We start from the raw sequence: 22,945 nt of genomic DNA, 5'->3' as shown, positions 1-22,945 counted from the left end.
TGTGTGTCACTGTCCGTCCATGTGTCTGTCAGTGTGTCTCACGGTGTTTTTCACTGGGTCTGTCACAGTGTGTGCGTCACTGTCTGTCAGTGTGTGTCACTGTGTCTGTCACAGTGTGTCACTGTCTGTCCATGTGTCTGTCAGTGTGTCTCACGGTGTCTGTCACTCTGTGTGTCACTGTGTGTCTGTCATTGTGTCAGTGTGTGTCACTGTGTCTGTGACAGTGTGTCTCACTGGGTCTGTCACTGTGTGTGACACTGTCTGTCACTGTGTGTGTCACTGGGTCTGTCACAGTGTGTGCCTCACTGTGTGTGTCACTGTCTCAATGTGTGTCCGTGTGTCTGTCAGTGTGCCTCACGGTGTTTGTCACTGGGTCTGTCACATTGTGTGCCTCACTGTGTGTGTCACTGTCTCAATGTGTGTCCGTGTGTCTGTCAGTGTGTCTCACTGTGTTTGTCACTGTGTCTGTTACAGTGTGTGCCTCACTGTGTGTGTCACGCTCTGTCCATGTGTGTCAGTGTTTGTCCATGTGTCTGTCAGTGTGTCTCACGGTCTCAGTGTCTGTCCATGTGTCTGTCAGTGTGTCTCACGGTGTCTGTCACTCTGTGTGTCACTGTGTGTCTGTCATTGTGTCAGTGTGTGTCACTGTGTCTGTCACAGTGTGTCTCACTGTGTTTGTCACTGGGTCGTCACTGTGTGTGTATGACTATGTGTGTCACTCTGTGTGTCTCACTGTGTGTCACTCTCACTGTGTGCCTGTGTGTGTGTGTGTGTCTCACTGTGTGTCTGTGTGTGTCTCACTGTGTGTGTCAGTGTGTGTGTCTCACAGCCAGCTCTGAGGGCAATGGGAAAACATAGGCTGTAGGAGGCTTTCAGAGGCTGTGGGAGAGGCTCAGGGGGTCTCAGAGATGCTCAGGGGGGTCTCAGGTGCTCAGGGGGGTCTCAGAGATGCTCAGGGGGGGTCTCAGGTGCTCAGGGGGTCTCAGAGATGCTCTCAGGTTATCAAAGATGATAAGAGGGTCTCAGAGAGGCTCAAGGGGTGTCTCAGACATTCAAGGGGTCTGGGTGATGCTCGGGGATGTCAAAGACACTCGGGGTGTCAGAGAGGCTCGGGGATGTCAGAGATGTTCGGGGGGGGATCTCAGATGCTAAAGGGGAAATGCTCTGGGGGTATCAGAGACACTCTCGGGATATCCAAGATGCTCAGGGGCTGTCAGACGTTCAGGGGGTCTGAGCGACACTCGAGCGTGTGTGAGACATTCAGGGTGTCGGAGGCGCTCGGGATACCAGTGATGCGGGGGGTTTTGGAGATGCTCTCGGAGTATCAGAGATGCTCTCTGGGTGTGGGAGACACTTGGGGGGGGTGTGGGATACTCGGGGGTGGGGGAGACTCTCTCAGGGCGGGGGAGAGGCTCTCGCTGCGGGTGACAATCGAGTATGGGGGACTCGGGTCGGGAACTATAGGGTGGCGGGGATGTGTGTTTGTGGGTGTCCGAGAATGTGCAGGGTACATATATGTTTGGTGGGGTGCCGCAGGGTTCAGTGCTGGGACCCCAGCTATTTACAATATACATTAATGATTTAGACGAAGGAATTGAGTGTAATATCTCCAAATTTTCAGATGACACTAAGCTGGGTGGCAGTGTGAGCTGTGAGGAGGACGCTAGGAGGTTGCAGGGTGACTTGGACAGGTTAGGTGAGTGGACAAATGCATGGCAGATGCAGTATAATGTGGATAAATGTGAGGTTATCCACTTTGGGGGCAAAAACAGGAAGGCAGAATATTATCTGAATGGTGGCAGATTAGGAAAAGGGGAGGTGCAACGAGACCTGGGTGTCATGGTTCATCAGTCATTGAAAGTTGGCATACAGGTACAGCAGGCGGTGAAGAAGGCAAATGGCATGTTGGCCTTTATAGCTAGGGGATTTGAGTATAGGAGCAGGGAGGTCTTACTGCAGTTGTACAGGGCCTTGGTGAGGCCTCACCTGGAATATTGTGTACAGTTTTGGTCTCCTAATCTGAGGAAGAACATTCTTGCATTTGAGGGAGTGCAGCGAAGGTTCACCAGACTGATTCCAGGGATGGCAGGACTGACATATGAGGAGAGACTGGATCGACTGGGCCTGTATTCACTAGTTTAGAAGAATGAGAGGGGATCTCATCGAAAGATATAAAATTCTGACGGGACGGGACAGTTTAGCTGCAGGAAGAATGTTCCCAATGTTGGGGAAGTCCAGAACCAGGGGTCACAGTCTAAGGATAAGGGGGTAAGCCATTTAGGACTGAGATGAGGAGAAACTTCTTCACTCAGAGAGTTGTTAACCTGTGGAATTCTCTACCATAGAGATTTGTTGAGGCCAGTTCGTTAGATATATTCAAGAGGGTGTTAGATATGGCCCTTACAGCTAAGGGGATCAAGGAGTATGGAGAGAAAGCAGGAATGGGGTACTGAGGTGAATGATCAGCCATGATCATACTGAATGGTGGTGCAGGCTCGAAGGGCTGAATGGCCTACTCCTGCACCTATTTTCTATGTTTGGGGGTGTCACATTTCCATTTACGAGAAAGGAAATATTATCGACATGACGATGGTGATCACTGGCGATGAGTGATTTCCCTCCAGCTGGGCACATGTTCAATCTGACAGGCTACCGCTATCACTACTTTTACGTGTTGGTCACGTGATCTCCAAACCACACTCTTCAGACAGAAGGAGCCGAAAAGTGAGTCTCCTCACACCCCTCTGAGGCGGAGTGCTGCTGCTAATTTTAATGCAGTTGTGCTGCTCGCCAACTTGTTCCGAAGGGCCCCATTCCCAAGCTGCCAATCTTAGAGCATGAGAACAGCTGAAAAATAGCCGCCGCAACCTAGTTAAGTTTTAAAGTCAAAACCGAAAATAATAAAGAGGAATCCATGATACGGAGTAGGAAAATGCAAAGCTTAGTGAGATAAGCAGATCTAGCCGAAATATTTGCGGGGAAATATTTTCACCCAGAGGGAGGTGGGGTCTGGAACTCACGGCCTGAAAGGGTGGTAGAGGCAGAAACCCTCACCGCATTTAACAATGTACTTGGATGTGCACTTGAAGTGCCGTAACCTACAGGGCTACGGAGCAAAATATCACAGTAACAACCTGGTGTTTCCCTAAAACAGGTCTGCAATGGTACTTGAGCATAAAAATCTAGGCTGACACTCCAGTGCAGCACTGCACTGTCGGAGGTGCCATCTTTCGGAGGAGACTTTAAACCGAGGCCCCCTTCTGCTCTCTCAGGTGGACGTAAAAGATCCCATGGCCATTATTTTGAAGACTGGGACCAAGAGCTGGAAAGTGGGATTAGGCTGGATGGCTCTTTGTCGGCCGGCGCGGACACGATGGGCCAAATGGCCTCCTTCCATGCTGTAAACTTTTATTCATGAAATGAACTGGGCAGAAAAGTTAGCAATAAGTCAACAGATCAGCACTGGGACGTCTTCAAACGTGAGTTTGAGAGAGTCGAAAATAAATAAATCCCTATCAGGCAAAAAAAGTGGGTTACATCAGAGAATGGAGTTCTGTAGATAATTAGAGATATTAAAATTAAAACTGGAACTTAACTGTAAGTATAGAGCTAATAACACTAGAAAGACTTGCATTTCCATAGCATCTTTTATGGCCTCAGCCAATGAAGCAGTTCAGAGGTTCACTCGGTTGATTCCGGAGATGAGGGGGTTGACTTATGAGGAAAGGTTGAGTAGGTTGGGCCTCTACTCATTGGAATTCAGAAGAATGAGAGCTGATCTTATCAAAATGTGTAAGATTATGAGGGAGCTTGACAAGGTGGATGCAGAGAGGATGTTTCCACTGGTGGGGGAGACTAGAACTAGAGGGCACGATTTTAAAATAAGGGGCCCCCCATTTAAAACTGAGATTAGGAGAAATTTCTTCTCTGAGGGTTGTAAATCTGTGGAATTCGCTGCCTCAGAGAGCTGTGGAAGCTAGGACATTGAATAAATTTAAGGCAGAGATAGACAATTTCTTAACCGATAAGGGAATAAGGGGTTATGCGGAGCGGGCGGGGACGTGGACTGAGTCCATGATCGGATCAGCCAAGATTGTATTAAATGGCAGAGCAGACTCAAGGGGCCGTATGGCCGACTCCTGCTCCTATTTCTTATGTTCTTAAGTACTTTTGAAGTGTAGTCACTGTTGTAATGTGGGAAACGCGGCAGCCAATTTGCACACAACAAACTCCCACAAACGGCAATGTGATAATGACCAGATAATCTGTTTATAGTGATGTTGGTTAAGCGATAAATATTGGCCAGGACACTGGGGAGAACTCCCCCGCTCTTCTTCAAAATAGTGGCCAATGGATCTTTTACGTCCACTTGAGAGCATTCGAAAGACGGCACCTCTGACAGTGCAGCGCTCCCTCAGCACGGCACTGGAGTGTCAGCCTAGATTTTTATGCTCAAGTACCATTGTTTTAGGGAAACAGCAGGTCGTTGCTGTGATTTTAGTAGAGGTGAGCATCCCTCGGCAGTAAAGGTACCACAACCATTGCACGCAGGATGCTCATTCACGAGATGGAAAATAATTTAATCTCAAAGATCAGTGATTGTGTCAGATTGTTAGAGCCTGACACTTCGGTTTAAGTTTCTTGGGCCAGGAAACCAGTTATGGGTTAGGAGCCATTGACCAATGGTCGAATGCGCTGAGATCGATCAGAGAATGTGCAAGGAACTGTCCCATCACACTCTCCCAGGTCAGATCCACCAATGGTTAGATGCATTTCACCTTGCAAGAGCACTTTCTACTACAGCAGTCTGTTTATGCTCTGCACGAGCCTCTTCTCAGCTTACTTCATCTCATCCTATTGACATATTCTATTCCTTTCTTCCTCATGTGCTTATTTAGCTTCCCCTTAAATGCATCCCCGCCCCGATTGGAGCGTGGGCAGGTACTGCAGGTGCAGCGAGGTTGGGGCGAAGGAGTGGTGAGAGATTGTAGAGGGACGTAATCGGGGCCCAGGGGCAGCACGGGCCCAGCCCACACTGCGATGTGCGCGCGCACTAGGTCCGTGCAGCAGAGCAGGTCTCCAGTCGTCCTGGTTAACCCTTGCCACTGGACCAAGACCTCGCTCTGTCAAGCCCGTGTGGTGGCTGGTGTGCAACGGTCACCCCACGTTAAAAACATCCACACACGGGCATCTTCCACCCTTCAGGATCCGGAATATTAGGTCCTTCATTGAAACACCTGTGAACTTTTTGACGTGGAAGTCATCCTCGACTCGAGGGACTGCCTATGATGATGATGATGATGAAAGGGACTAGGCTTTACTGTAGTCGGAGGTAGTGCGAATGGAGCGACAGGATTATATGTCCTGCTGCAACCCCTCCCTGTGGCAGCGAGTTCCATTCTCACCACTCTGGGTAAAGAATTTTCTCCTGAATTACTTACTATTTATTAGTGACTCTCTTATATTTATTGTCCTTAGTTTTGGACTACCTGCCCTATTAAACCTCTTCATAGTTTTAAACATCTCTAACAGGTCACCTCTCAGTCTTCTCTGTTCTGATAGAAAAGAGCCCGATATGATGCCAGAAACTTGGCTTCAGCTGGGAGCTAAACCATACCGAATACAAGAGTTTCAGAAGAGAAAGAAAGAGGGAGGAGACATTGCAGTACCAATTCAGCATTGGAGAAAAGGATGTTATTAATGCTCATAGTGAGACCGGGAATTAAATCTGGACATTGTGCGATAGTGCAAAATGGATCTGCTCGAAGATGGACACGGGCCTCAGATGGCTGTATTGAGTTTGTCGTTATCTTCTCCAAATATTTCGGAAATCTTCCAAGACCGCTTCACCAATTTGTTGTCTGCTGAATCACGAGTGTCAAGGCTAGGAATGAAACTGGTATGCTGGCCCTTTGTTCAAATACCGATAATAAATTAACGTAGTCTAACTTTAACGTTAGTACAACTCGTTTAACTGAGGCCCCGTCTGCCTGCTCAGGGGGATATATAGATCTCATTACACTTTGTCAAAGGTGACCAATGCACTTTAGGACATAGAAACAGGAGGAAGCCATTCAGCCCCTCCAGCCTGTTCTGCCATCCAATGGCTAATCTGCAACCTAACTCCATCTACCCACCTTTGGCTCATATCCCTTAATAACTGGTTAGCAAAAAGCTATCAACCTCCGATTTAAAATGAACAATTGTCTAGCATCAATTGTCGTTTGCGGCAGTGTTCCAAACTTCTACCAGCCCTTGTGTGTAGAAACGTTTCCTAATTTAACCCCTGAAAGGTCTGGCTCTAATTTTTAGACTCCTAGACTCCACAACCAGCGGGAATAGTCTCTCTATCGACCCTATCTGTTCCCTTCAATATCCTGAAAACTTCAATCAGATCACCCCTTAACCTTCTGAATTCTAGGGAATACATCCTTAATTTGTGTAATCTCTCCTCGTAACTTAACCCTTAAAGTTCTGGCCAACATTCCTTCCCCAACCAGCACCAAAAACAAATTGTCCATTAATCACATTGCCGTCACGGCTGCTATGGGAAAGGCTTTCCTGTTTACATTTTAATTAAAATACTGGAAAGCAAAAATATACCCTCTGACGTTTTATTCATCGAAATTTAAAGTTGCGCTCGCATCAGGCAGGTTAAGGAAAGATAAACCTAGGGAAAAGTACCAGCAGCCATGCTGCCCAATGTACGCGGCAGTGAGGGGCGATGGGAATGGAGATTCTGCTTCTCACCTTAACCGAGAGGACGAGAAGCAGCTGCAGAAGTCTCCATCAACCCCCGATTACACATTCCCTTGAGTTTAGAGGACTGAGAGGTGATCTCATTGAAGCATAGAAGGTTCTCAGGGGGATTGACAGGGTGGATGCAGGGAGGATGTTTCCCCCCGGGCTGGGGAGTCTAGAACCAGGGGTCACAGTCTCAGGATAAGGGCTCGGCCATTTAGGACTGAGATGAGGAGGAATTTCTTCACTCAGAGGGTGGTGAATCTTTGGAATTCTCTGCCCCAGAGGGCTGTGGAGGCTGAGTACATTCAAGGCTGAGATCGATAGATTTTTGGATATTAAGGAATATGGGGACAGTGCAGGAAGGTGGAGTTGAGGTAGAATTGCCATGATCTCGTTGAATGATGGAGCAGGCTCGAGGGGCCGAATGGCCGACGACTCCTATTACATCTGTTGTTAACTGGGATCAAGATACTGATTAGTGGTGTGCGTGCGTGTTTGCTCCAGCTATCTCACTGGCTACGTGCAACGATACACAGAGAGTTGAAGCTCCCTGGCTCTCCCATCCCTGTCTATGTTGAGCTGGCTCATCTCCGTCGGGGGGGGGGGGGGGGCAGCGGTGGCCCCTCGGCAAGGGAGAGATGGCAGGAGGAGGTTTCCTGCTCCCGCTCACTGCTCCCCACCCCCCCCCACCCACTCCGAGCCCAGTCTCTGACTGTTGCAAGAACACACGGAATCAGGCTCGCCTTCAATGTTCCCGCGCCCACCCTCACTGTCAAGGCTCACGTGGAAGAGTGACCACCTTGGGGGGGGGGGGAGGGGGGAGGGAGGGGGGCACAAGTACACAAGAGCTGCCACAGCATCTCAGAAACCAAACTCCCCAAGCACGTCGAGGACAGGAGGAGAGGGGTGAGAACAAAGAGGGTCCAGAAATGACGAGAGTCCAGTAATCCCAATAGAGGTGGATTTTTACATTTTTATTACTGAGTGACGTAGCATTCCCCCTCTCAGAAACGAGTTTATTTCCTTTTGTTTCTTTCTTTACTATGATCCAGTATGAATTTCAACATGAAATACGGACAATGTATATTACATATTATCGAATTCTTTAATACATACAGTTTACACCTAGAAAAAAAAACACTTCTGGCTCTGACCCATCTGCATGAAAAAGTGTCAGTAAAACCAGGACCAAGAAAACAAAATATCTTTGCGCTAGTTCTCCAGTCTGACTCGAACCCAAAAGTCCTTTATGTGGTATCTCCTGAGCCCGGGTTAATACTTTTAACTCGAGTCTTTTTCAGCGTGCCTTGTTAGCTGAAGACAGACGGGGTGGGGTGGGGTGAGGGGGGGGCGCTCTTGTGTATTTACAGCCTTGTCGAACTTGAGCCTTTCCAACAAGGTGGGTCCGAGCGACTGGCTCTCAGAAATCTGCTGCCAACCAATTCGTCCAAGGTTTACCAAGTCTGCGCACGCAAAGCTTCCCGTCCCGAAGCCGCTAGTCTTCGTCGAGCCGCCGTCTTTTCGCCTGGACGGGGCTGCCGTCGGCATCGTCTGCGGGACGGGCTGGCTCCTCGGTGTCAGTTTGGTCACAGTGTTTGCTCTCCACCTCCATCTCCATCTCCACCTCCACCTCCACTTCCACTTCCACTTCCACCTCCTCCTCGTCCACTGGCGGGGTGGGGAAGGTTTTGCCGCTGAAGACATCGGTCAGCTTCTCCTCGAAGAATGACTCGAACGTCACCACAGACTCCGCCACCTCCTTCTTGTCCTTCAAAAGAATTTGATAAGACACAATTGGTTTTTTTTTTTAAATACGTAGGAACATAAGAAATAGGGAGCAGGAGTCAGCCATACGGCCCCTCGAGCCTGCTCCGCCATTTAACACGATCATGACTGATCTGATCATGGACTCAGCTCCACTTCCCCGCCCGCTCCCCATAACCCCTTAATCCCTTATCGGTTAAGAAACTGTCTATTTCTGTCTTAAATTTATTCAATGTCCCGGCTTCCACAGCTCTCTGAGGCAGCGAATTCCACAGATTTACAACCCTCTGAGAAGAAATTCCTCCTCATCTCAGTTTTAAATGGGCAGCCCCTTATTCTTAGATTATGCCCCCTAGTTCTAGTCTCCCCCATCAGTGGAGACATCATCTCTACATCCACATTGTCAAACCCCATCATAAGCTTATACGTTTCGATAAGATCACCTCTCATTCTTCTGACTTCCAATGAGTAGAGGCCCAACCTACTCAACCTTTCCTCATAAGTCAAGCCCCTCATCACCGGGATCAACCTAGTGATCACTGTAATTAAATGACCGAGGACCAGCTGGATTATAACCGTTTAAAATTCTTCTGTGTAAACAAATCCCATTGGTTTAGTGGGAACAACTTGCATTTATATAGCGCCTTTGATGTAGTAAAACGTCACCAGAGCATTAATCAGACAAAAAGTGTACACCGAGCCACAAAGAGAGATATTCGGTATTAGGACAATGGCCAAAATCTTGATCAAAGCAGTAGGTTTTAAGGAGCATCTTAAAGGAGGGGCGGGGGGGGAGGTTTAGGCAGGGAATTCCAGACTTAGGGCCCAGGCAGCTGAAGGCATGGCCATCAATGGTGGAGCGAAGAAAATCAAGGATGTGCAAGAGGCCAGAATTGGAGGAGCGCGGCGATCTCGGGGGGTTGTGGGGGCTGGAGGAGATTACAGAGACCGGGAGTGGGCGAGGCCAGGGAGGGATTTGAAAACACGCATGAGAATTTGTAAAAAAAAAAAATTCAAATGGAGGTGATGCGGGACCGGAGTGGAACTGAGCTGTAGTGTGAGGTCATGCACTTTGGCAGAAAAAAAATCAAAGAGCAAGTTATTATTTAAATGGAGAAAGATTGCAAAGTGCTGCAGTACAGCGGGACCTGGGCGTACTCGTGCGTGAAACACAAAAGGATAGTATGCAGGTACAGCAAGTGATCAGGAAGGCCAATGGTATCTTGGCCTTTATTGCAAAGGGGATGGAGTATAAAAGCAGGGAAGTCTTGTTACAGCTGTACAGGGTATTGGTGAGGTCACACCTGGAATGCTGCATGCAGTTTTGGTTTCCATATTAACGAAAGGATATACTTGCTTTGGAGGCAGTTCAGAAAAGGTTCACTAGGTTGATTCCAGAAATGAGGGGGTTGACTTATGAGGAAAGGTTGAGGAGGTTGGTCCTCTACTCATTGGAATTCAGAAGAATGAGAGGTGATCTTATCGAAACGTATAAGATTATGAGGGGGCTTGACAAGGTGGATGCAGAGATGATGTTTCCACTGATGGGGGAGAGTAGAACTAGAGGGCATGATCTTAGAATAAGCGGCCGCCCATTTAAAACTGAGATGAGGAGGAATTTCTTCTCTCAGAGAGTTGTGAATCTGTGGAATTTGCTGTCTCAGAGAACTGTGGAAGCTGGAACATTGAATAAATTTAAGACAGAAATAGACAGTTTCTTGAGCGATAAGGAGATAAGGGGTTATGGGGAGCGGAGCGGAGCCGAGTCCATGATCGGATCAGCCACGATCTTATTGAATGGCGGAGCAGGCTCGAGGGGCCGTATGGTCTACTCCTGCTCCTATTGCTTATTTAAAGGATAGGAAGGTTCGGTACCTGTGCTGGGTGGGTGGAGGTTAGAGCTTGCACTGCAATTGGCCTCAGTCCCCTATACCAAGGGAGGGGGCCCAGGGCTGCGGGGGGGCGGGGGAGTGTGGACAAAAGACTCGGCCTAGGATTTCTGCTGGAAAGTGTGCGTGTAGCGGATCAGGTCGGGACAGGACTGGGGGTGGCCTCTACAGTTAGAAGCTGGCTGACCATTCAGTGGCTGAGCTCATTAGGGAAAAAGGTCACTTGGCACAGTAACCTCAGCATCTTCAGATACGCTCTCAGTAATCTCTCACCGTCACTGCAAACTGCACGGCTAACCGCAGGGACCTGGACAGCCTATCCAAACTGTTCTCCCGCTAATAACCCTCCTTACAGGCTTTTTAAACTATCTGCTGGCTTTCCCAAATCTTGATTGGAAAACTGCAAATGTAACACCCCTATTCAAAAAAGGAGGCAGACAAAAAGCAGGAAACTATAGACCACTTAGCCTAACATTTGTGGTTGGGAAAATGTTGGAGACCATTATTAAAGCAGTAGCAGGACATTTGGAAAAGCAAAATTCGGTCAGGCAGAGTCAGCATGGATTTATGAAGGGAAGTCATGTTTAACAAATTTACTGGAATTCTTTGAGGATGTAACGAACAGGGTGGATAAAGGGGAACCAGTGGATGTGGTGTATTTGGACTTCCAGAAGGCATTTGACAAGGTGCCACATAAAAGATTACTGCAGAAGATAAAAGTTCACGGGGTTGGGGGTAATATATTAGCATGGATAGGGGATTGGCTAATGAACAGAGAATAGAGAGTCAGGATAAATGGTTCATTCTCTGGTTGGCAGTGGGGTGCCACAGGGATCAGTGCTGGGACCCCAACTATTTACAATCTATATTAACGACTTAGAAGAAGGGACTGAGTGTAACGTAGCCAAGTTTTCTGACGATACAAAGATGGGAGGAAGGGCAATGTGTGAGGAGGACGTAAAGAGGCTGCAGGAGGACATAGACAGGCTCAGTGAGTGGGCAAGAATTTGGCAGATGGAGTATAATGTTGGAAAGTGTGAGGTCATGCACTTTGAGTTTTTTCTGCCAAAGAGCAAGTTATTGTTTAAATGGAGAAAGATTGCAAAGTGCCGCAGTACAGCGGGACCTGGGGTTACTTGTGCATGAAACACAAAAGGATAGTATGTAGGTACAGCAAATGATCAGGAAGGCCAATGGAATCTTGGCTTTTATTGCAAAGGGAATGGAGTATAAAAGCAGGGAAGTCTTGTTACAGCTGTACAGGGTATTTGTGAGACCACACCTGGAATGCTGCATACAGTTTTGGTTTCCATATTTACAAAAGTAAATACTTGCTGTGGAGGCAGTTCAGAGAAGGTTCACTAGGTTGATTCCGGGGATGAGGGGGTTGACTTATGAGGAAAGGTTGAGTAGGTTGGACTTCTACTCATTGGAATTCAGGGGTGATCTTATCGAAACGTATAAGATTATGAGGGAGCTTGACAAGTTGGATGCAGAGAGGATGTTTCCACTGATGGGGGAGAGAAGAACTAGGGGGCATGATCTTAGAATAAGAGGCCGTCCATTTAAAACTGAGATGAGGAATTTCTTCTCTGAGGGTTGTAAATCTGTGGAATTTGCTGCCTGAGAGAGCTGTGGAAAGCTGGGACATTGAATAAATTTAAGTCGGAGATAGACAGTTTCTTAACCAATAAGGGAATAAGGGGTTATGGGGAGTGGGCGGGGAAGTGGAGCTGAGTCCATGATCAGATCAGCCATGATCTTACTAAATGCAGGCTCGAGGGGCTATATGACCGACTCCTGCTCCTATTTCTTATGTTCTTATGTTGACCCCCTACAGTCCTCAACCAGGACTTGGAAAAACATTGGAAAATCCAAAGTGGCACTTAACTGCTCCAATTCATTTGGGAACAGATAGACATTTCACATCATTTTGAGCTTAAAGTTAATTAAAGTAAGATATAAAAGAAGAACTTGCAATTATATGATGCTTTTCATGAACTCGGAATGTCCTAAAGTGCTTCACAGTCAAAACATTTACTTTTGAGCATAAGAACAAAAGAAATAGGAGCAGGAATCGGCCATACGGCCTCTCGAGCCTGCTCCGCTATTCAATGAGATCGTGGCTGATCTGATCTTGGCCTCAACTCCACTTTCGTGCCCATTCCCCATAACCCTTCACTCCCTTATCGTTCAAAAATCTGTCTATCTCCAGCTTAAATATATTCAATGACCCAGCCTCCACAGCACTCGGGCAGAGAATTCCATAGATTTACAACCCTCAGAGAAGAAATTCCTCCTCATCTCAGTTTTAAATGGGCGACCCCTTATTCTGAAATGATGCCCCCTAGTTCTAGATTCCCCCACGAGGGGAAACATCCTGTCTGCATTCATCTTGTCGAGCCCCCTCAGAATCTTATACGTTTCAATAAGATCACCTCTCATTCTTCTAAACCCCAATGAGTACAGGCCCAACCTGCTCAACCTTTCTTCATAAGACAACCCCTTCCATCTCGGGAATCAACCTCGTGAACCTTCTCCGCACAGCCCCCAATGCCAGTATATCCCTCCTTAAATACGGAGACCAAAACTTACGCAGTACTCCAGGTGTGGTCACCTCTTTGTCTTGACAACAGGAAGCAGAAGTAAATGAACCGTCAGGAAATTAAGCAACAGGAAATCCTCTCCTCTCTTACCTGAATCAGTTTGCCAAATGCTTTGAACATTAATCGAACCTCCTGCACAAACTCTTCAGGTGAGGAGTAGCAGGGTGAGCTCGCCTTCTCAAGTTTCGCTCGAATGGAAGACAGATCTACTTGCTGATTTTTCAACTGTGAATGAAATGAAGAGCAAGATTATCCGTGGGTCCAGGGCCGGGAGCGGACTGAGCAAGCGCCTTGGAAATTGGGGTGGGTGAAGGAAGAATTGAGAGAATTGGCGCATGGATAGCTTATGGTTGAAGTGTTGGTTTCATAATGGGAAAAGTCGGCAGTAAGTGCATTCAGACTTCACAAAAAAGAAAAGACTTGCATTTATATAGCGCCTTTCACGACCTCACGATGTCCCAAAGCGCTTTACAGCCAATTAAGTACTTTTAAAGTGTAGTCACTGTTGTTAATGTAGGAAACGCAGCAGCCAGTTCATGCACAGCAAGCTCCCACAAACTACAATGAGATAAGTAACCAGATAATCTGTTTTAGTGATGTTGGGTGAGGGATAAATATCGGCCAGGACACTGAGGAGAACTCACCTGACCACCTTCGAAATGGTGGCTGTGGGATCTTTTACGACCGCCCGAGAGCGCAGAGGGGGCCTCGGTTTAACGTCTCATCTGAAAGTGCGGCGCTCCCTCAGTACTGGCACTGCGAGGGTCAGTCTAGATTATGTGCTCAAGCCTCTGGAGTGGGCCTTGAAACCAGAGGTGAGAGTGCTGAGCCAAGGCCGACACTTAGGCACACGATTCTTAATGTAAAAACAACCTGCATTTATATAACGCCTTTCTCGACCCCCAGATGTCCCAAAGTGCTTCACAATCAATGAAGTACTTTTTAAAGCGTTGTCACTGTTGTGATGTTGGAAGCGCGGCCACAAACAGCAATGAGCAGATAATCTGGTTTTTTTTGTCATGTTGATTGGGGGATAAATATTGGCCAGGGCAACATTATAGAAGATATAGATAGATATATCTGACAACTTTACTTAAAACAAATTGAGCAAAAGAATCTCAAAGTGATATTCTTCAAATACTTACTTGTGAGAATCCCGTGGGATTGTGGAGGGCTGGACTCACCTTGTGAGTAAGCAGCAACAGCAGCAAGTGTTCACATTTCTGTTAAAACGACACACACAAATCTGGCATCAGTGTAACACCTACATAACGCGTATTAAACACCGACACACCTCCAACACCGAGCACAGACTTGCTTTTCCACCGGGGGTGCTCTTATTGTCTGTAAGCATCCCTCCGCAACACCCCCCCCACCCCCGCTCCATGAACGCCGACTCGTGTTGGTTTGCAGTTCCACAGATACTGGCCCAAGCGGCTACTGTTCGTGCGTGGTCCTCGACCAGCGAACGTTGGCGGGCTAGTCACTAGTTGTAGTATCTGTGAGGCTGATGCAGAGCAACTATAATTTGACATCGAGGTAGTCAAGCCAGATAACTGCAACAGAAGGAGCGAAGTGTATCGCTGTTTAGTTATCAAGATAGGCTAAAAGAGTTGGGACTTTATACCTTAGAGCAGCGAAGACGTCGGGGGGGATATGTCTGAGATAATGAAGGGAATAGACAGTGTTCCAGCTGACAGTTTATTTCAATTAAATAGGTTAGGCAGGACCAGGGGGCACAAACCTAAGTTGTATTGGGCTAGATCGAGGTTAGATGCGAGGAGGTGGTCTATCCCCAGAGAACAGTACACCTCTGGAACAAGCTGCCGTTTCATGTGGTGGATGCAGTCACTGAATTCCTTCGAGCGAGAGCTGGATTTGTTTCTGGCTGTGGCGGAGATCGCCTCTTACAGGGTGCTGGAGGGAGTTTAATGGCCAGGGTGATCTCCTGGACTAGTCGATCGTCGAGATGGGCCGGAGAGGAATTTCCCAGATTTTCCCCCCCCAAATTGGCCTGGGTTTTTAATCTGTTTTTTTGCCTCTCCCACAGGATCACATGGTTTGGGGTGGGGTGGAGTGTCTATGTTGTGGTGCGCGGGGTATCGCGATTGTGTGGGACGGACTCGATGGACCAGCTGGTCTTTACCTGTCCGTCACTGTTGGTATGTGGTGCCTCCTTTGTATGTGTGAATGGGGCACTGAGTTCTATGTTCCATGTTCTGGGTGACCATGTCACGCACTGGAGCCTTTTAAATTCCCCATCTGTGCATCCCGTATCCGTACCTGCCGGGTTTGTGCGGACGCGGTTCAGGGCAGCCCATAAAGCACAGCGCAAGATCGAAGCCAGGGATCTTCCACGTTGGGCCTTTCGAGAGGCGTTTGTTTGCGACTTTGTGTGAACTCCACTCAGCTCGTCGCTGATTTCAAGTGCCGCCCTCCAGTCTTCACCCAATGCGCGCGCGCACACACAAACGTGCACGTTCCAGCGACTACCCAACGACCGTCAAGAGCAGGAATTCTGGCTGACATTCCCATCCCTGGTCCCCTCTGTCCAGCAGCCTGCTGAGTCTCGCCGTCGGGTACTTACGTGAGGAATGGTCGGTCTGGTACCGTGCCGGAGCAGGCGTTCTTCATCCGTGAGCCCAACAGCAGGCAGTTTTGCACTACAGGCGAGTCAATCCTGTTCCCAGCCAAGGTCTTTCAGTGGAGGGGGGGGGGGGGGTTGGGTTACACAGGATCACGATCAGCAGCATGAACCCAGAACAAAAGGCTTGGATTTCTACAGCGCCTTTCACGACCACCGGGCGTCTCAAAGCGCTTTACAGCCAATGAAGTACTTTTGGAGTGCAGTCACTGTTGTAATGTGGGAAACGCGGCAGCCAATTTGCGCACAGCAAGCTCCCACACACAGCAATGAGATAATGATCCAGATAATCTGTTTTAATGACATTGATTGAGGGATAAATATTGGCCCCAGGACACCAGGGATAACTCCCCCTGAGCGAGCAGACGGGGCCTCGGTTTAACGTCTCATCTGAAAGACGGCACCTCCGACAGTGCGGTGTTCCTTCAACACTGCACTGGGAGTGTCGGCCTGGACTTGTTTGTGCTCAAGTCCCTGGATTGGGGACCTGAACCCACAACCTTCTGACTCAGAGGTGAGTGTGCTGCCCACTGAGCCCCGGCTGATTTGCCCTTCCCTGGTCAAGGGGTATTTATTGCTTCCCACCAGCTGCCCTCTGCCGAGACCAGCGAACCCGGCACAAACTGGGATTACAACCAGTGTTCCCTGTAAGGTGCGCGGCCGCGCAGTACTCCAGGGAACCCGCACAGTCGGCTTTTCAAGGTAAAAACCGCGCACGCTGGGTATTTTGAATGGCTCGCACAGCTCCTTAAAGGGGCCAGGCGCTGCCAAAAAAATTACAGGGAACACAAGAACATAAGAAATAGGAGCAGGAGTCGGCCATTCGGCCCCTCGAGCCTGCTCCGCCATTCAATAAGATCATGGCTGATCTGATCTTGGCCTTAGCTCCACTTCCCTGCGCATTCCCCATAACCCTTCACTCTCTTATTGTTTATCTCCACCTTAAATATATTCAATGACCCAGCCTCCACAGCTCTCTGGGGCAGAGAATTCCACAGATTTACAACCCCCAGAAAGAAGAAATTCCTCCTCATGTCAGTTCCAAACGGGCGACCCCCTTACTCTGAAACTGGCCCCTAGTTCTAGATTCCCCCACGAGGGGAAACATCCTCTCAGCAGCTACCCTGTCGAACCCCCTCAGAATCTCATACATTTCAATAAGATCACCTCTCATTCTTCTAAACTGCAATGAGTACAGGCCCAACCTGCTCAAACTTGGGTACAACCCGGGACTGAGTGAACCTGCAGCACACTCCAATGAAAGGATCAGGAATATTTCCGGTTTTAGTACAAACCCTCTGATCGAGAACACAGAGGCCCTCGACCGCAGCACTGCTGCTGCTTTCTAATGCTGTCGGAGAACTTTCAGTCTGTATTTCAGATGCCGTCAAATCCACACACATCGAACATGTCCATTCAACACTGTAGGAAAAAAACAGATCAATCATGTGATTTAAAAAATATATATATACTAGCAGACAACACCCCCTGTAAAGTGCACTGCCTCCTGCTCAGATCCCTCCCCCAGTGCACAGCGCAGTCTAATGTCTGTGCACGCGCGGTATCGACAATGGAAAAGCCCGTGAGTGGCCGGTGACGGACCTTGCAGGTGACTGTCGCCGAGTGGGAGCAGATATTCCATGGGGCTGTTCAAGATGTGATATTTTATAACGACGAGAGCGTCGTATATCCACCGTGTTAAGAGCACTGTGCGTGGTTCTGGTCTCCGTGCTACATGAAGGATATAGAGGCAAGGTGCAAGAAAGATTTACAAGGCTGATACCAGATTTACAAGGATGATAGCAGAACTGAAATGTAATCATCAGGAAAGATTGAACATGGACTTCAGGAGAATGTGGTGAGAATGTGGAACTCGCTGTCACAGGGAGGGGTTGAGGCGAATATCATAGATGCAGTTAAGAGGAAGCTGGATAAACAGGGAGAAAGGAATAAAAGGATATGCTGATAAGAGTGAGATGAAGAGGGGTGGGAGGAGGCTCGCGTGTACCAATTGTGCCAAATGGCCTGTTTCTGTGCTGTACAGTCTACGTAATATATTATTCTGCTGAGAGGGGAGTTGTGTTTAAGCTGGCCTGTTCGAAAGCTGCAAAACCCTCCTGATGTTAAGTAAACACAGCCGGAAGTCCCTCGGTTCACTTGCTTGGTCAGGGAAGGTTGCAGACTGGAATGTGCACATCAGTTTCAATTCAGGCTGCAGCTCAGTGACACCCAGCACTATAAGATTGTTTTGTCAGGAAAAAAAAAAAATCAAGACATGGCTTTCGCTCCCAATTGCTTTCCCACGACTTTCGGCGGGAAAGTATTCGAGTGCACACCTAGCGTCGGGGCGAGGGTGGGCGAAAGAGATGACCTAGCACGGACAGACGGACGGGGGGGGCGGGGGACACGTCCAGCCTGGACCGTGCGGCTCAACGCTGCCTAAAACCAGCTGGACCGTCGGAGGCGCCGTTCGGCACTTACTTGTTTTCCGAACACCGTTTTGGCGTTGGGACTCACCTGGGCACGCTAGGCAACGCAGGAACGTGGCAGTCAACGTGAAACACCTTCAGGCAACCGCTGCAGCACGGCAGCTCGCCTCCCTTGCCGCAGACTACGCACACCACCTCGTCCGGCTCCTCGCCTTTCTCGCCCGCGCCGCACAGCGGGGACGACTTGAGGTCGGGTATGCTGCCGGGCGACTTTTCGCTGGGGGAAGGCGTGGGGCTCGGGGTGTGGTGGGGACGCTTGCTCACCACCTCGGACCTCTCGTTGAACATGAATTCGATTTCCGTGACGGACGCGGGGGAGGCCGAGTTCGGGGGCGTCAGGGTGCTTTCCAGAGTCGGTGCCTGCGGGTTACAAACAGGGTTATTTTTGCCTCTGGTGGGGTAAAACCAGAACAAGGCATGTGTGGGGTGTGGGGCCATAACTATAAAATTAGTGCCAGGCCCTACAGGGGTGATGTGCACAAGCACTACAAAAAGAGAAGTGGGAATCTGATACTCTCTTCCCCCATTGAAAATGTCAAATCTGAGATTAATAGATTTTTGTGAGGCAAGGGTATTAGGGGTTACGGAGCCAGGGCAGGTAGTTGGAGTCAACATACAGATCAGTCATGATCTAAATGAAACACTTACATTTATATAGCACCTTTCATGACCACCGGACGTCCCAAAGCACTTTACAGCCAATGAAGTACTTTTGGAGTGCAGTCACTGTTGTAATGTGGGAAACGCGGCAGCCAATTTGCGCACAGCAAGCTCCCACACACAGCAATGTGATAATGACCCAGATTATCTGTTTATGTTATGTTGATTGAGGGATAAATATTGGCCCCAGGACACCGGGGATAACTCCCCTGCTCTTCGAAATAGTGCCATGGGGTCTTTTACGTCCACCTGAGAGAGCAGATGGGGCCTCGGTTCAACAATTCATCCGAAAGACAGCACCTTCAACAGTGCAGCGCTCCCTCAGCACTGCACTGGAATGTCAGCCTAGATATTTTTGTGCTCAAGTCCCTGGAGTGGGACTTGAACCCACAACCTTCTGACTCAGAGGGGAGAGAGAGCTGCCCACTGAGCCACAGCTGACACAGAATGAATTGTGGAATAGACTCGAGGGGCTGAATGGCCTACTCCCGTTCCTATGTTCCTAATTTTTTGTTTTACATTGGCTCGTGACCCAGCATTTCACCAGTTCCCGTCAATGCATGGCACGGTGTTGCACAGCGTACAGCAGGAGCTACCATCGCCGGAAGCACGCAGCAGGGTAAACCACAAGACAGCTACTTCACCTACAAGGGTACACAGGTGGAGGTCAATCCCCCCCCACCCGCCTCACCAAGCGCGCAAGTGCCTCCACAGTTACTATGCACTGTGTTCATCTCTGTGTTCGGGGCCCAGAAGAGGCGAGGGCCCGGGGGCAACACGGGCCAACCCACATTGCGATGTGTGCACGCACTTGGTCCGTGCAGCAGACCTTGGTCTCCAGTTGTCTTGGTTAACCCTTGCCACTGGACCAAGACCTAGCTCTGTCAAGCCCGTGTGGTGGCTGGTGTGCAACGGTCACCCCACGTTAAAAAAATCCACGCACAGGCATCTTCCACCCTTCAGCATGTGGTTCAGGATCCGGAATGCCAGGTCCCTCATTGAAACAGCTGTGAACTCATCTCTTTTTGGTGTTGAAGTGGGTCATCCTCAACACGAGGGACTGCCTAATACTATTATACTCATCTCCACAGTTACTATGCACTGTGTTCATCTCCAGTTACTATCCGGTCACCCCAAGCTTCACCCCATGGAGGGCGATTCATCAGTGAGCCCGTGCTACTGGAGTTATGGAGCAGTACTTGTGGAGTATGGTGCCTACATCAGCTTCACGTAGAAGCCATGAATCAATTCATAGAAAACGTCATGCCTTTTAAAGTGCAGAAAAATATGCACACTATTTTAAGGATGAAAAAAACCCAGCTCATATTCCCACACTTTTCACAAGTAGAGGTTTCTGAGAATATTGCCTCTACAGTTCTTCTGCTTCAATTAACTGACCTTCCAGCCATTTTTGCTACAAATACCGATGTATAAATTCAGACAGGTTATTGCTTGGTTTTTTTTGGGTGGGTGGGGGGGGGGGGGGAGGAAGGGGCAAGCAACTTTCGAAGAAAGCTGAACTGTCACTCAACATAGCAACACCCAAGAGCCCCGGGCACTTTCCCCGTAAGCTGTGCTTTGTTCTGCGTGACCCGTTTCTTTTAATGCGGGTCCCTTTAAATGTCTGGATTTCTGAGGGCGTTGCCAGTACTGGAAAATTTTAGCGACGAGAAAAGATTGGATAGGCTGGGTTTGTTTTCTTTGGAACAGTGGAGGCTGAGGGGAGACCTGTTTGATGCGGAGAATTTGTTTTTTTAAAACATAGTGAGTTTTTATGATCTGGAACGCGCTGCCTGAAAGGGCGGTGAATACAGATTCAATCGTAACTTTCAAAAGGGAATTGGATAAATACATGACGGAGAAAAAGTTGCAGGGATACGGGGAAAGAGCGGGGGGGGGGGGGGGAAAAGAGACTAACTGGATTACTCTTCGAAAGAGCCGGCGCAGACTCAATGGGCCGAATGGCCTGCTGCGCTGTACGATTCTATGTTACAACACTAAAAATTAAGGCATTTAATATAATTTAGCAGACCTTGTTGTTTTTGCTCAAAATGAACCTAAAGCATTTTCAGACAAACGTATGAGGAATGCAGTAAGTGTAAGGGACTGGGATTGCTGGGCTGGAAACTCTGGGTAAGGGACATTCGAAATAAGTCCATAAATACCGTGAAGGGTGGATTCAAAGGCAAGCCATCTCCTTCAATGATGATCAGGCTGAACTCGTCCTGGCCACTGCCTGGTAACAGTTTGAAGGTCGGAAGCTCGGTGTCGGTGGACAGATCGATTTGCAATCGCTCTAGCCGCACATATGGAACCTTCATCCTCAATTTGGGTTTAGTGCCGGAGCTTGAACTGAAATCGGGGGAGAGAGGTACACAAGCTTTATGCAATGTCATCAAAATCAGAAAACAAACCATTCAAAAAGTGAGACATTCAAGATGGTACAGCAGTGCGTTGATGCAATGTCCTTTCGCCTCTGGGAATGAGTTACGCAGACGGTTAGCATGCAGACTGTTGACCTCAGTGATAGTGTGCTGTCCTTTGACCTCTGGGTCTGGCTAATGCAGCGGGTTAGCGTGCTGTCCTTTGACCTCTGGGTCTGGGTGATAGCGTGCTGTCCTTTGACCTCTGGGTCTGGGTGATAGCGTGCTGTCCTTTGACCTCTGGGTCTGGGTGATAGCGTGCTGTCCTTTGACCTCTGGGTGATGGTTAGCGTGTTGCACTTTGACCTCTGGGTCTGGGTGATAGCGTGCTGTCCTTTGACCTCTGGGTCTGGGTGATGCAGTGCCTTAGTACTCTGCTCTTCACCTTTGGGACTGGGTGCAGGGACCAGACAAGATTCCCATTTTGAGTACCCAGTGTCTGCATCAAGTACTCCCAGGTCAGATGCAGCACGCGAGATTGCAGAGTGAAGTTCCCACTATCCTGCCTCAACCTCTGAATCAATGCTTCCCACGCCAGTCAATCTGTGGCTGCTCAGAGTGAACGCGAGGTCAGTTTTGTGTGGTGGGATTGTGTCCCTGAGGAATGGGCAAGAGACTTGAAAATTCTTTGGCTTTTAGCACCAAACAGTAATGGTGACAATAGTGCAGTGGGAACCAATCGCCTTGGTTAATCCTTGCCAAGACCTAGCTCTGTCGAGCCCGTGTGGTGGCTGGTGTGCAACGGCCACCACATGTTAAAAAAACCCACCCACAGGCATCTTCCACCCTTCAACATGTGGTTCGGGACCTGGAATATTAGGTCCTTCATTGAAACACCTGTGAACTCATTGAACTCATCCCTTTTTGGTGTGGAAACAAGTCATCCTCGATACGAGGGACTGCCTAAGAAGAAGCATTGGGAACCCAGAATGCAGTGGTACTGTGCACATTTGTGCCATCGATCTCCTATACAAAAAACATTGCATTACTGTGGGCAGGCACTGAGAACCATCGGCACAGTCTCAGGATAAGGGGGGTGACCATTTAAGACTGGTATTGCCTCAGAGGGCTGTGGATGCTGAGTCTCTGAATATATTCAAGGCTGAGATCGAGAGATTTTTGCACTCTAGGGGAATCAAGGGACATGGAGATTGGGCGGGAAAGTGGAGTTGAGGTCGAAGATCAGCCATGATCCTATTGAATGGCGGAGCAGGCTCGAGGGGCTGTATGGCTAATTCTTATGCTCTGTAACAAATGGAGATGCAGCACGTCTTTGCAGGTGTTTTACTGGTACCCCGGGGCAGGTGGTTACTGGTGAGGAATGTGGAAAGATCAAGAGATGGGAGATTGAACCGCTGCAGTCCTTGTGGTTCAGTTTCATGGTCACCATTACTGATACTAGCTTTTTATTCCAGATTTATCTAACAATTTAATTTAAATTCCCCAGCTGCCATGGTTGGATTTGAACTCTCGTCTCCGAACCATTAGTCCGGGACTCTGGATTGGTAGTCCAGTGATGGAACCACAATGCCGCTGTACCCTCAAATGGATCCCACCCACCAATGGATCTTCCTGCCTGTGCAAACTGAAGATTATTAGGAAAGTATATTGGGAGATGCTGCTCTTTACCTGCCAGCGTGCTCCAAGGTACACGGCAAAGGGATCTGCCTCGACACTAAACAGGTAAAGACAAACACATTTGGTCACAGAGCCTGCTTAAAATAAC

At 48.7% G+C, this 22,945-nt stretch overlaps 1 protein-coding gene across 5 annotated transcripts in view; it reads right to left on the bottom strand.

The window, feature by feature from the left end:
* Positions 1-7,699: 7,699 nt before the first annotated feature.
* The window catches only part of LOC139230046 (transcription intermediary factor 1-beta-like), a 116,713-nt gene continuing 101,467 nt past the window's right edge, over positions 7,700-22,945 (bottom strand). For 4 of the 5 annotated variants that reach the window (XM_070861812.1, XM_070861815.1, XM_070861814.1 and 1 more), the window contains 7 exons: positions 22,849-22,894; positions 20,962-21,148; positions 18,165-18,496; positions 16,943-17,069; positions 14,149-14,226; positions 13,094-13,228; positions 7,700-8,512 (listed from right to left, as the gene is read on the bottom strand). In XM_070861812.1, coding sequence (XP_070717913.1) covers positions 8,240-8,512; positions 13,094-13,228; positions 14,149-14,226; positions 16,943-17,069; positions 18,165-18,496; positions 20,962-21,148; positions 22,849-22,894 — 1,178 coding nt within the window. In that variant the 3' untranslated portion in view covers positions 7,700-8,239. The remainder of the gene's footprint in view (positions 8,513-13,093; positions 13,229-14,148; positions 14,227-16,942; positions 17,070-18,164; positions 18,497-20,961; positions 21,149-22,848; positions 22,895-22,945) is intronic. The other variant, XM_070861813.1, reaches the window with a different exon arrangement.

Source organism: Pristiophorus japonicus, chromosome 19 (assembly GCF_044704955.1).
Source record: "Pristiophorus japonicus isolate sPriJap1 chromosome 19, sPriJap1.hap1, whole genome shotgun sequence".
Classification (NCBI taxonomy): Eukaryota; Metazoa; Chordata; class Chondrichthyes; family Pristiophoridae; genus Pristiophorus; species Pristiophorus japonicus.
This window is presented reverse-complemented; position numbering and strand designations above follow the sequence as displayed.